The sequence below is a fragment of the Paecilomyces variotii genome, assembly GCF_004022145.1.
Source record: "Paecilomyces variotii strain CBS 101075 chromosome Unknown C8Q69scaffold_4, whole genome shotgun sequence".
NCBI lineage: Eukaryota > Fungi > Ascomycota > Eurotiomycetes > Eurotiales > Thermoascaceae > Paecilomyces > Paecilomyces variotii.
The window spans coordinates 875680-888078 of NW_021167143.1; the positions used below are offsets into that span (position 1 = coordinate 875680).

Below are 12399 nucleotides of genomic sequence, written 5' to 3' on the forward strand. Positions count from 1 at the left end.
TCTGGATACTGCCAGATGACTTTGATGTCCTCATTAAACCACTACTACTACTAGTCTGTGGTACAGTACAGCCACTACTACGGGCTGATTCCATCCGATTCTCGCTGCCATGTCGATCTATGAGCTTGCAGACTGCTCTTCCCTTCAAGATGACGGTGCCTACATCATCCGAGATCGATTACACTGGCGAAATATAAGACCCATTAGCCAAAAGCCGCTTAAAACACACTCGAGATCCATTATTATTGATGCACCTACGGCAAGGTGCATAGCGTATGTCCGCCTTCTCTCCTTTCCTCCGTGGGTCATACCCGGGAACAGAGTATGGCACAAGCGTGGCCAGTGGAGCCCCCATAGCATTCGCATACCATACTCTTATCGTTTCGCAGTGCGCACAGTAAGTTAAAACCCTCGATTTGGAAAGGTTGAACTTGTGGCTCTGCAGTGGTCTCTCCAGGTCCAGGGCCTTGGTATTCCATAAATAGCATCATACCGATCGCAAGTTCTAAGACTCCTTGGAGAAGGCATATCATATCGTCCACGCTCAATTATGGTGTACTCACCAACCTTGGATGGTGACTGAATCCGTGGTATTTGCTCTGGGTTGACATGATATCATGGCGGCCCAATAGTTCTAGGTACTCACCTTCGGCGGCGCTGATCGAGCGCATACCAACAAATGAGGGGTCCCATGTGACGACATCGCTGACAACCGATATGGCAAAAATTCGCAGGATCGGCAGAGCTGCTATTATGATATATAAGTAGCCTTGCCCTTCATAACTGTGATGTTGCTGGAGGAGATCGATGGCAACCTATTAATAGCACTATTTTCATTATCTAGACACGATATACAGGACTGTCCTGGGGCCTTGTACAGAGCATATATTGCTATTCGCGTACCCTTCTCCCCGTACAGGTAAACTCTATACTCGTTTCTGGGTGGATGTTATCGCTGGCATCCGATCGTCCTGTCGCGAGAGATAGTTAACATGCGATTTGGGGTTGGGCTTCTTAGTTCTAGGACATGTCCTGTAGGGGTCAGGACAGACAGGAGCCACCATGGAATGTCTTGATGAGGAACTCCCAACTAGTTATATGTTATGATCAAATATGCTCCGACTATAGATGTTCACACCATGAACCATCATCCCACGCATACTCTTAACTATACCAAGAAGAATATATTCGATCAGCCCGTCTAGACCATCACGGCTATCCCCGCTGGTGGGCCGTCCGTCCTAAGATAGCAGCGCTGATTGGCTAGTTGCCACGAGATCGGGGCCCCCGCCAAGCCGGGGCTGCCTTATCGATACGGCTCCATCGTCCCGATCGGGAAAGGTAACATCGGCCATCTTCCATCTTTTTTCGCGCCTGGAAAGGCCCCGTGCGCCCAGTCGCTTTCTTTTCAGGTCAATTCTTCCATCTGATTTTTCTTCCTGACGATTGTTGCTGGCGAACTTTCAAATCTCGCTCCCAGAAAGAAGGACGACTCCTCCAAGGGCGAGCGCCGGGGTGGACCTGTCCTTGTATACAGCTCCCCATTTCAGCCCTGCCCCCCCCCCTCACCCGTGCGAGCCCCTCATTTACTAGCGACACCATGTTCGGTAAACAAGACGACATTACGGTCCAGGAACAGCCCACAGATCAGAAGAATGTTGCTTCTTCGGAGATATCGCCTGTTCAGCCGTCTGAAGGAGCCGCCGCTGGGAATGGCAATGGTCAGAATGTATCAGAGGTGCCCGCAGCGGACATCATTGATACCAAAAAGAAAGGGTTCCTCTCGTACTTTACAACAAAAGAATTCTATATAATTCTCATTTTGGGGTAACTATTTCTTTACATTTCTTGATATTCCTCGAAGACCGTCCGGGTTATACTAATGGCTAATGCTTCCTCTCTTGGTGAACTACAGACAGACTCTGGCAATCACAAACACCGCTACCAGCACATTGACTACCCTTCTTGGAAATGAGGGAACATCTATCCCTGCGTTTCAGACATTCTTCAATTATGTTCTGCTGAATATAATCTTTACTCCATATACCATCTACCGTTACGGCATCAAGCGCTGGCTCCGCCTCGTGCTCAAGGACGGCTGGAAATGTAAGATTGAATCCCCCTCTCCACTGCGGATTACGGCGCGCTATGCCAATGGCAGAATTTCCCCTGTGACAATATACCCTTTTCGTTTCGATTCCCTCATGCTGACGTTACGTGACACAGACATTATCTTTGCCTTCTTCGACGTCGAAGGTAACTACTTTATAGTTCTGGCCTATCGTTACACAACCATTCTCAGCGCCCAATTGATCAACTTCTGGGCCATCGTCGTGGTCGTGGTCGTCTCCTTCCTTTTCCTGCACGTGCGCTACCATTGGGCGCAAATCGGTGGTATCTTAATCTGTATCGGCGGCATGGGCATCCTCATCGCTTCCGACCACATCACGGGTTCCAACGGCGGTGACTACTCCAAAGGCGACCAGGTTAAGGGAGACTTGTTCGCTCTGCTAGCTGCCACTATGTACGGTCTTTCCAACACAACGGAAGAATACTTCGTTAGCACACGACCGATGTACGAAGTGATAGGCCAACTCTCCTTCTTCGGCATGATCATCATGGGCGCCCAGGCCGGTATCTTCGACCGCCAGTCCTTCCGCGATGCAGTCTGGAACGGCAAAGTCGGCGGCTACTTGACCGGTTACACGCTCTGTCTTTCACTCTTCTACATCCTCGCTCCCATCATGTACCGTCTCTCCTCGGCGGCCTTTTTCAACATCTCTCTCCTAACGGGTAACTTCTGGAACGTCTGCATCGGGATCAAAGTCTTCCACTACAGCGTACACTGGATGTACCCTATCGCCTTCGTCCTCATCATCATCGGCCAGATCATCTACTATCTCGGCCGCACCGTGTTGGGAGAAGCGCGTAAGCCCTGGCTAGGCCGCAACCAGGAGAAAGGTGTCTCCGGCATCTTCACAGCAAGAAGGAAGATTGATACTGAAATCCCTCACGAGCGCAGAGCATCAATTAGTCCTGCGTGAAGCGAGGGGATATCTCCAAAAGAAACTCTTCGCTTTTTCTTCACTAAGACTTGATGATGAATATTTACGCATACGTATACGAATATAAGGACACTTCGGAGACGGGAAAAAAAGCAAAGAAAGAAAGAAAGGGAAGGCGGGGTTCAGTACACAAGAACCGCATATATAACTAATTCACTGAGAGAGAAGGGGAAAAAAAAAAAAAAAAAAAACGATTCTTTTTGTATGACCATAGGAAAATGATTATATCCTCTGATAATCCACCTTAAAAAGAAAGACTAGAATACCCTTTCCACTAATCAATACCCCCCCCCCCCTTCCCGACGGGTTAATATTAAAGAGTTAGTGCACAAATCCCATCCCACAGATAACACAGTAGTAGTTAATTAGCACTTCTGATTACTATCGCTCGAATAAATAAAGGACCAACAGGTACTATTTATTTAATAATAAAAACTTCCCATCTACATAAGACCGTGTTGGCGGGGTGGTCCATATTGGGTCCGTGCGAGAAAGGACAGAGAGTCGAGATATGAATAACAGTGACTAGACTAGTCAGCTAGTAACTAGTATAAAAGGCATGTGTATACGAGAAGGGTCTATAGTACTCCCATGCACTTTCTCGGATTGTACTGTTGTCATTTATATGCTTTTATCGTGAAATGTGCAAATTGATAATCAATGGCGGAAGTAACCATGTTTTTTAGACAAATTTTATAGAGTATGCTATGTTACCTAAAGCAGTACAAGTTCGTGTTCTCGAAAGATTTGGATGGGTGGGAATCAATCAATCGCTTTTCGTGTGACATAATTCATACCGAGTGTGGGGTTCACATTCAAGCTCAAAAGGCAGTGTACAGATCATATCAGCCGTGACATGGAAACAAATGACCTGGGGCCAAGTGGAAAAACGCAACCTACAGAAGCCCATAACACCTTACACTGCTTCAGGAGACATCGACGATATCATGGTCAATGATGAAGTATTGGAGAACGGACGGATAAGAAACCAGGCATAACGAATCCTTCAGTATAAGAGGGGATGAGGATGGTCCTCTTAGGAAAGATAAGAGGTCAAAGAAAATGACGAATATGGGAAATGGATATATGATGAATATGACAATGGGAAAAAAGGCAGATAAATATTCCAGATCACAGACTCCCGTAACTCTTCCTTTGCCTTGCCTGTAACAGTACCCAGTTCCAATGCCCACCACCGCTTTAAAACCTTTTTTTTCGATCCCAAACCTTTGGTAACTTAAAAGGTTTCACAGACGCGCACAAGAACGTGAGGAAGACAAGAGACAAGACACAAAAATACTAACACCCCAAATGAAAAGCAGATAAAGAGCCCCGTGGATAAACCCTGGACCTCAAGCCGTGACAAGAAAAAACACATGCACAATCCGAGCCCATCCAATCCCAACAAGGCTGGAGACACCGAAAGATCGAAGCGACACACAGGGGAATGAGGACGTTTCACCAATACACCTTCGACGTAAGAGGGATACCGACTCCGGGAACCAGCAAGCCAACCAAGCCAACGAGTCAAAAAGAAAAACCAACCGTGCACCGAGTATTTCCACATATCGATCAGACCAACTGGAATGCGCAGGATGGACGTCCGCCACTATCCAATTTTATGTACCTCCATGTTCTCCGGAGAGATTGAAAAAAAGAAAAGACCTGTTCTCTCAACGCCACGACATTTGGACTGAAGATGAAACTCAGATTTAACGTAGCAAGAGACCCTTTTTAACCCCAAACAGAAGCCTGAACACCCAGAGAGTTCTTCGAGCCCCAAACGCCGCTGCTGTTACCCCATCCGAGACTGACGCCGCCAGAGGAAGCGTCCTTCGAGCCGGCGCTAGGGGCAACGCTGGTGCTGGGGTTCGAAGCCGAAGACATGGAGCGTTCGTTACCGGCAGCAGTAGTAGTCGCAGCCTCGTTGGGGGCAAAGCCGTAACCAAGAGGAGAGGGCAGAGGGGTTGTGGACCGCTTGTTCAGCGCCGGATTCGCGGCCTGGCCAGCAACCGTCTGCTGTGGGCGGGATCCGATAGGACCCACGGAGCCAATGGGAGCCGCGGCGGACTTGGACATCTGCCTCGAGGATGGCGAGCTAGCACCACCAGGGGACGAGGTCGAGGTAACCGGTTGGTCAATCGCGCCGTCATACATGCCGTAGGCAGGATTGACGCCAGAGCTCGGAGAGGAAGTACTGTTGGCACGAGAAGGTGACTGACGAGCTGCGATAGCGCCAGCAGCTCCCTGCGCAGCGCTGTCGATGCCACCACCCTGGAGGCCGAATGCATCGACTCCACGGGGAGACGGCCCACGGGCACCTGCGGCGGAAGTCGGGGTACTGCTGGTCTGATTGTCGGGACGAGACGCATCATCGCTGAGACCGCCGGGTGGGAAGAAGGCGGGACTGTCGGAGCCATACAGAGCACGGTGCTGGCGTGCAATGAGATCGCGGCGGCTTTCTTCGCTCATCGCAGCGGGACTCAGGGAACGGTCGGATTTGTTTCCAGACATCTCGGCAAGCAGGCCTTTGAGAAGAAGAACCATGTTAAATAATGTACTTTACAAGGCAACAGATACACGAAACAAGGAGAACGCGCAGGGTAAAGATGATCAGAGGCAACGCTCGTTCACATACTTCGATTGTACTGCTGCTCCTGGTGGTAGTTGCGGAGCTCCCTCTCACGCTGTGCCGCCATTCGGCGCTTCGCCTGCATCATCTGTTCTGCCTCATTTGGACGACCTTGAAACCGCTGAGCGGCGTAGAAGCCTTGGACGTTGGAGGCTGGGTGCACACGCGCATCAAAATCACTCAGCGAGTGGTGGCGTTGAGGTACATTGCCCATCACTCGGGGATCTTCGACATAATTTAGAATTGGTAACGGCTGTAGGGTCTGCGCAAGGTCATACCGTAGTCGGTGAAGTGACGTCCCATCATGAGTGGCATAGAATCTCTCCGGGGAGCGGAGAATAGCTTCCCACTCTTGACCAGATTGTCAATCGCCCGATCGACCTCTGTGGATCACACAAGCTATGTTAGCCAACTATCCCTCCAGCAAGTTCTTATTGCCTTCCAACCTCTCTCCGTACCCCCGACAGGTTGGACATATCGGCCAAGGAACATCGATTTCCGGAGCGAATCTAGACCATGCGGTGTACGAGGAGAGGACAGAGACAGGCGAGGATGACGAGTAGATATGCATACCATCAAACTGAGAGGAGAAAGCAGTCGACTCCTCGCGTTGGGAAACAGAGCTCGCGCCTAATACTGGTGTGTTAGTTTCGACCGCCTAGAAAAGCAGTATAGCTGCATCGGGCGAGGAAATCGTACCTGACCGGGAGGGAGGAACAGGCTGTTCCCACGACACCTGGCGCACAGGTGCCTGCCATCCTTGGGGCTCGTAGTACGAAGACATGTTTATCGATCAACCGATGACGAAGACAATATCTTGAACACTCTGATGCGTTACTGTCGAGGATCGGAAGGACAGAATGGCGGAAGGCCAGTCCAGTTCGTTCGAAGGATCCGAGGACCTAGAAACACAACAAGGATTAAAAGGGAGTCTTAAGCGATGACAAGAAGGATATCAAGACGAAGGAACGCAAGCCAGCAAGAGAGAGGTCGAGGACGGATGTGAGGCGGAGTGGATGGCAAAAACGATGACATCGCACGGTACCGGTGGCATCGCACGATTTTTTTCTCTGCACACGCTCTTGTCCTGCTAGGCGATCTGCAGCCCCCAATGCAATCTTATTGGCGATGACAAATGATGCCTTACGGCTTCACTGTCGAGTAAGGAAGACAGGGCATGGCCGTCTTGAGACGGTTTGGTGAAGGGTAGGTTGTCACTTACAGTAAAAAGGAGCGTCCCGTCAAGAAAAAATTTCTGGGCTGTTCTACCACGAGTGAACGGGCAGAGCAGACGGACGACAAGGGCGACTTTTCCCTTCAGGCAGGACAACGTCCAGGGGGGAGGAGAGATAGAAGGGATAATTAGATGGGGAGGGTAAAGATGGGGGAAAGGGGAACAGAAGGGAAAAGAAGAGTCGACCTGGTGTTAGCGGAGAGAGGAGAGGGTGGTGGGCGTTGCTCTTAGTCGGCTGTGGTTGGCGATGGAGATTCGGAGTGGTATCGCTCGTCCCCCTCCGGCCCGTGGGCTTTTTTTTTTCTCTCTCTCGTCTGTCTGACTCTGCTTTTCCCTCTGCTGATGCTCCCACGCTGTGCAGCTAACGAGCAGTCTCTGCAATGAATCTGCTTCTTCGTCTCATTAAAAAAATAATAATAGGAAGAATAATAGATGTGTGTGTTGGTCGCGGTTTGCCCTCTACCCAGTTCTACCGCTATTTACTACATACACTAACTACTACTACCGAGTATAATTACTACACTTCACTCCTCGATTGCTCCCGTCAACCGTAGCTTCCCGGTAATTATTAGCCATCTCTAGTCTAATAATGGGAATTACTTTCACAAACCAACCCTATCTATCTCGCACCAGCGCCCGCACAGTGGGGGGACGTGTACTCGAGAAGCTTGTCGGTGGAGGTTTGAGGACTGCTCTTGTCCCGTGCTCATCAACCGGTAACCGGAGATTTGGGGGAGTGCTGGGCAACGGTTTAGCGCCGGTAGAACCGGCTGGTGCTCTGCTGTCTCTCTTCCTGTCCCACCACAAGGAGAGAACAGACTTACCAGCGCTCGTGCTCGAGACGATAACAATAATGGCACAAGTACGGAGTATACTTGTGTTTGATCCTCTATCCTTTTGAGCGGATCGGTCTGGAGGTAATCTTTCTGCTATCTAACTCAGGAGTCGATCAGAAATCGTTTCTGTTACGGCGTCAGGACTGGCCCCTTAACAATCGTACATACAGCCAGCCCCCAGACCATGGATCAGGGAGATATCGATTCATTATTACAATTAATATTGATTATTATAAGAAGAAGCAATAGGAGAGCCTCCATTCCTTGTGGAGAACTCTTCCTCTGTTCGGCGTCTCCACCTCGTGGGCGTCGCTCTGGTCCATCTCAAAAGGGCTGTCCCGTGCGATTAGCGCCTCTATCCCGGCCACGTATTCTCACACTCCCTTCCGGGACTTCTTCCTGCCTTTTTGATCATCGCCAATCTTATCTGCGAGAATCTTCTTTTGCTCACGTCCCTTCTCTGGGACACACCAGTCTGCCTTACATTTTTCATACCATACAGGCAATTGATTCTCTTCACAGTCACAGCAGCATCGAAAATCCATCTGTGTAACTTATATCAGCCCTCTCTGCTCAGGAGTCGGGTGGGGCGGCTTTGCAATACAGCAATATCTTCTGGACGAAACGCTAAAACGGTATCGCTCCGTACTAGCACTGAGGGTCCCTGCGGAACATCCACAGTTCTTTCGCACAACGGCGCGCTTCAGACCAGGTATACGGTGTAGAGTACGGAGTAGTAATAATAATAATAATACATGCTCCCTGCGAGATGGCAGCGATAGTCAAACCGAGAAGCGCGGATGCATTCATTGCCTAAATATCTGTTTGGGCGGATCTCTCCAGTAGTAGAGACACTATTGGTGCTGTACATATATACTTGAGAGCAACAATTCGGAATTTTGCACGTTACAGGCGAACTTTTAGCCGAGAAAAGTTGCCAAGACTCGAGAACACCGGAAGCACAGATGCTCGCAAGTTCCCCAATTCCTTCTTGCACCTTTGTAGCGAGACAACCAGCGTATTATCATTGTTCCCAGTCCCCAAGGTGTCGGAGTTGTCAGCCTTACGGGGATTGCAGCTGCAGAGCGACCTTCTCAGACAGTAGAGTACTGCGCCCTGATATTGGACGGGGAGCCATTAATATTATTATTCTTCAAGTCACTCTAAGATCTCTACCTAGAGTTCTGTTGCGGTTGACGGGCAATTGTAACTATCTACCACAAGTCAAAACGCTCTGGCCAATTACTTAGAACCATAGCGGCTGTGGAATCGGCAGGATGAAATCCTCCTCGCTGTCTCTGTTTGTAACTAGCATTGGCTGTCTGGGTCCTTGTTGGGTATATACATACTACGAAATCATCCGGCCTTAACTTCTCGCTCTGACTGCACCTCTGGCATCTTACCATACTTCCACACTCTTCTGCCGGACTCCCGGAATTTTCGTTTATTATGAATAAGTTACGACTGATCGTTGCTGCGGTCCATCCCTCCGATCTCCACGCTAAACCACTATCACTGGCCATCGAAACTCTAAAAGGTCTTCGATTATGTCGGAACTAAGCCTTGGTTGCAGGTGCGGGCATCAACTCAACCGTGAATGTCCAACCTCGTTCGTCCTTTTCGAACCCCCCTTTCCCCTCCTTTAGTCCGTTGGAATGCCCAAGGGAAGACCAATTGCTCATGGCGCGCATGTGCGCGCGCCTTCTCGCAAGGTTCATGCAAAGTCGTCACTTGCTTTTGTCCGTCTTCGCCCTGCTTCTGGAAAGATGATGGGTTGCAGAGCAGCGGGGTCATCACCAACTCGCAAAGTGATATAAGAGGCGAAGTGATTCCGGTCAGATGATCCACGTCTTTGGGGAATTGAATTTGTCAATGTGCAGAGAGGACCCCTAAAATAATCTTGCTAGCACGATGATCATCATCGAAACTAATTTCCCGATGCGGAAGACAGGGAAATATCAATCTCATCTAGTGATTGAGATGTAGAATAAAAATAACCAAGTAATAATGAAGGGAGGGAGATCGAAAATCTTCTGAGGCGTTCCGTCAAAGTGGCAGTAGATACTAGATAGTAGGTAGACCCTGATCTCATACTGTATTCGCGGAATTGCCCGCCAAAACCCCCGTGACGATAGGCGACGTCGATTCGAACTTTTATCAAATTATCTAAAAATGTTCTATCTTCGGTGGTATGCGAGCGCCCACCACACCAGAACCAACTCTTTATGTGACGGGAAAGAATGAGACCTGATGTCACGATGATTATTGCCGGACAGCACCAACAGGACCCCTTGGAGAGATCTATCTGCTCGATCTTATTATAATTCGGCTGGACCGCGTGTAATTCACACTATTTTTAGCGACAGTGGACAAATTTTGCCTCTTTTCCCATACACATCATCCCCGCACTCGCGGCAATTATCAGTTGGGGGTGCGTTTACTTCTATCTAGGACGTCATTTCCCGTGGGCAGATTGGTTGGTCCATCCTGATCTTTGGGACGTTCCTAGTCCTTGGTTTCCAAGTATTGATAGACTCAAAGATGATTAAAAAACGTTATCTAGTTGTATCCGTAGGGGTTCGAGTAACTAGCAATCGCGCTCTCTGAGAGACATAGTAATATCGAGTACTACACGTCCTGACAGGCGCGTCGTGTTCACCTTACGTCTATTGGTGTTAATTCCCTACGACACCCGAGGAAACCAGTGCAAATACTTCGATTTCCCGATATATTGCCCCTTGGGAAACAAGATCCGTCTGTCAGGGACGTAGTATATAAGCGAAGGTGATCGGCAGGACACGCGTGTCTAGGCCTCATTGATTGTTCTAGAGTAGAGATAGTTTAGGAAGGGCTAAATGCTTATAAGAATCTTGAGGGAAACAACACACCAACTAGGCCAAACAGCTTATCTATATATATAGGATGCCCGTGGATACACGCTATTAAAGATTCCTCTAATTTCCCGGAAGGACAATGGCATCTGCAATCGCCTTGCATTCCAATTCTATTCTCGACGGGCAGTAAGGTGTGTGGGGCATTACAGAACCTGGGATGTGAGCAACAGGGAGACATTGCTGACACAGCGCACGGCTGTGAGGGTAGTTAAGTATTTAGTTGGTTAGTTACCACATAGTCAAGAAAGGCCCTCTGCTGTAGTCAGACTGTGAGATAGTTAACTTAGTGCAGTGATATAAGTCTCAGCTGAAGAGGAGGATGAGACGAGGGAGAAAGGCACAGGCACAAGGTGGGCCTCGACCAGTAGTAAGCACGTGCAGGACAAACGGCCTTCAGCCGTTGCGGCAGATCCTCAGGAGGTCGCACCAGCGAGGCCCTTAGGATAGAGGGAGCTCTGAGTCGGTGCATTGTTACAGGCAGATGGATAGTGTAGACAATTATTATATGAATCAATCAACCCATCAGTCAATTAATCAATTAACTGCTGTCGGCCGTTCGACACGGTATCAGCTAAAAAGAAAGAGACCGCAGGAAGTTTCGCGTCGGTCAGATAGAGAGCGAGCGGTTCGTTACCAGTAAAACCCGTAAAATACGGGGTGCATGAGGCGGGAACTGCTGTAACGGGCAATACGGGCAACTTACCGCCGTTGCCGTTGCTGGTTCTGTGCTGCGTAGAAGCCCTGAAGCCCTGACTCCTGCCCCATCCTAAACCAAATGGCAACTGAGGCTTTCTCCCCAGACTGAGAAACAGAACAGAGCGTTCAAACAACCTGGAAAATTTCCCCTTGTCCGACTCTCGTCGTGCGCCTTTTCCCTCTCGCGTCTCCGAATCGATCTCCAGTTCCTCTCTTCGCCCTCTTGCCGCAGGACTGGCTTCCATCCCGTTCGCTCTTTCGATTCCCTGACCGTGCCACCGCGACCTACCTTACCCCCCCCAAAAGAGCCTCGCTCCTCTGGCTCTCCAAGTGACTCCGGACGGTCATTCTCTGCATCGGGCCTTCCGACGTGCTCTCTCAAGAAGCGGACTGTTTCTACATACACCCAGGCTGGTCCCTACAAGGCGAATCTCGTTGGTCGTCTAAGGCTTCTTTGTGGCGTGCTCTTACGTCGGTTGGAGTCTTTCTCCCCTTAAAAGGTTCGGTTGGAGGATCGACAGGGAAACATCGAGACCCCGACTTTTCCGACTGTCCAAAAGAGCCACAACTGGTCTTTTGCCGTTCAATCGCCGGTGCTCTTCCATCTGCTCATTTTCCCACGAGGATACTCTCTTTTTTCTCTTTTTTTGTCTGGGTCGAATCGTGCTGGGATCCGCGACATATGATCTGTGCATTACGATACGCTTGACGGTGCTTTCTGCTCTCTTTCTTGTCCAGGAATTTTTTTTCTCTTTTTTTTTTCGACGCCGTTGGGCTGGTTGACCAGTTCGTCCTCTCAAATCGAATTCACTCGAGTCTGAATCTGGACTTTCGCGCCGTCTCTGTGAGAGGTCCGGTGATTGCGTCTCGGTACGAATTCTTGGGGGGTTGGACCCGATTATATTCACGCTCTTGGATCAGAACATAGCCCTCCCCGAGGGCCAACGTTGTCGGACAACGTTGGAGTCTCTGTATGAGCTCATCCACCCATGGGAATCGCAATTCCTCTCATACTCGTGGTGAGGAATCACCGATAGCGTCG

At 49.6% G+C, this 12399-nt stretch overlaps 2 protein-coding genes across 2 annotated transcripts; one reads left to right on the top strand and one right to left on the bottom strand.

The window, feature by feature from the left end:
• The first annotated feature begins 1422 nt into the window (after nucleotides 1-1422).
• C8Q69DRAFT_431320 (putative membrane protein) lies at nucleotides 1423-3256 on the top strand. The gene is made up of 3 exons (XM_028628487.1): nucleotides 1423-1827; nucleotides 1916-2106; nucleotides 2227-3256. The coding sequence occupies exons 1-3, from the start codon at nucleotides 1601-1603 to the stop codon at nucleotides 3042-3044; spliced, it is 1236 nt and encodes a 411-aa protein (XP_028485812.1). The 5' UTR covers nucleotides 1423-1600; the 3' UTR covers nucleotides 3045-3256.
• A 1543-nt stretch (nucleotides 3257-4799) lies between these two features.
• On the bottom strand, nucleotides 4800-6481 carry C8Q69DRAFT_443906 (hypothetical protein; the record flags this gene model as incomplete). Its single annotated transcript, XM_028628960.1, has 5 exons — nucleotides 4800-5593; nucleotides 5704-5922; nucleotides 5976-6080; nucleotides 6271-6327; nucleotides 6397-6481. The coding sequence occupies 5 exons, from the start codon at nucleotides 6479-6481 to the stop codon at nucleotides 4800-4802; spliced, it is 1260 nt and encodes a 419-aa protein (XP_028485813.1).
• Nucleotides 6482-12399: the final 5918 nt, after the last annotated feature.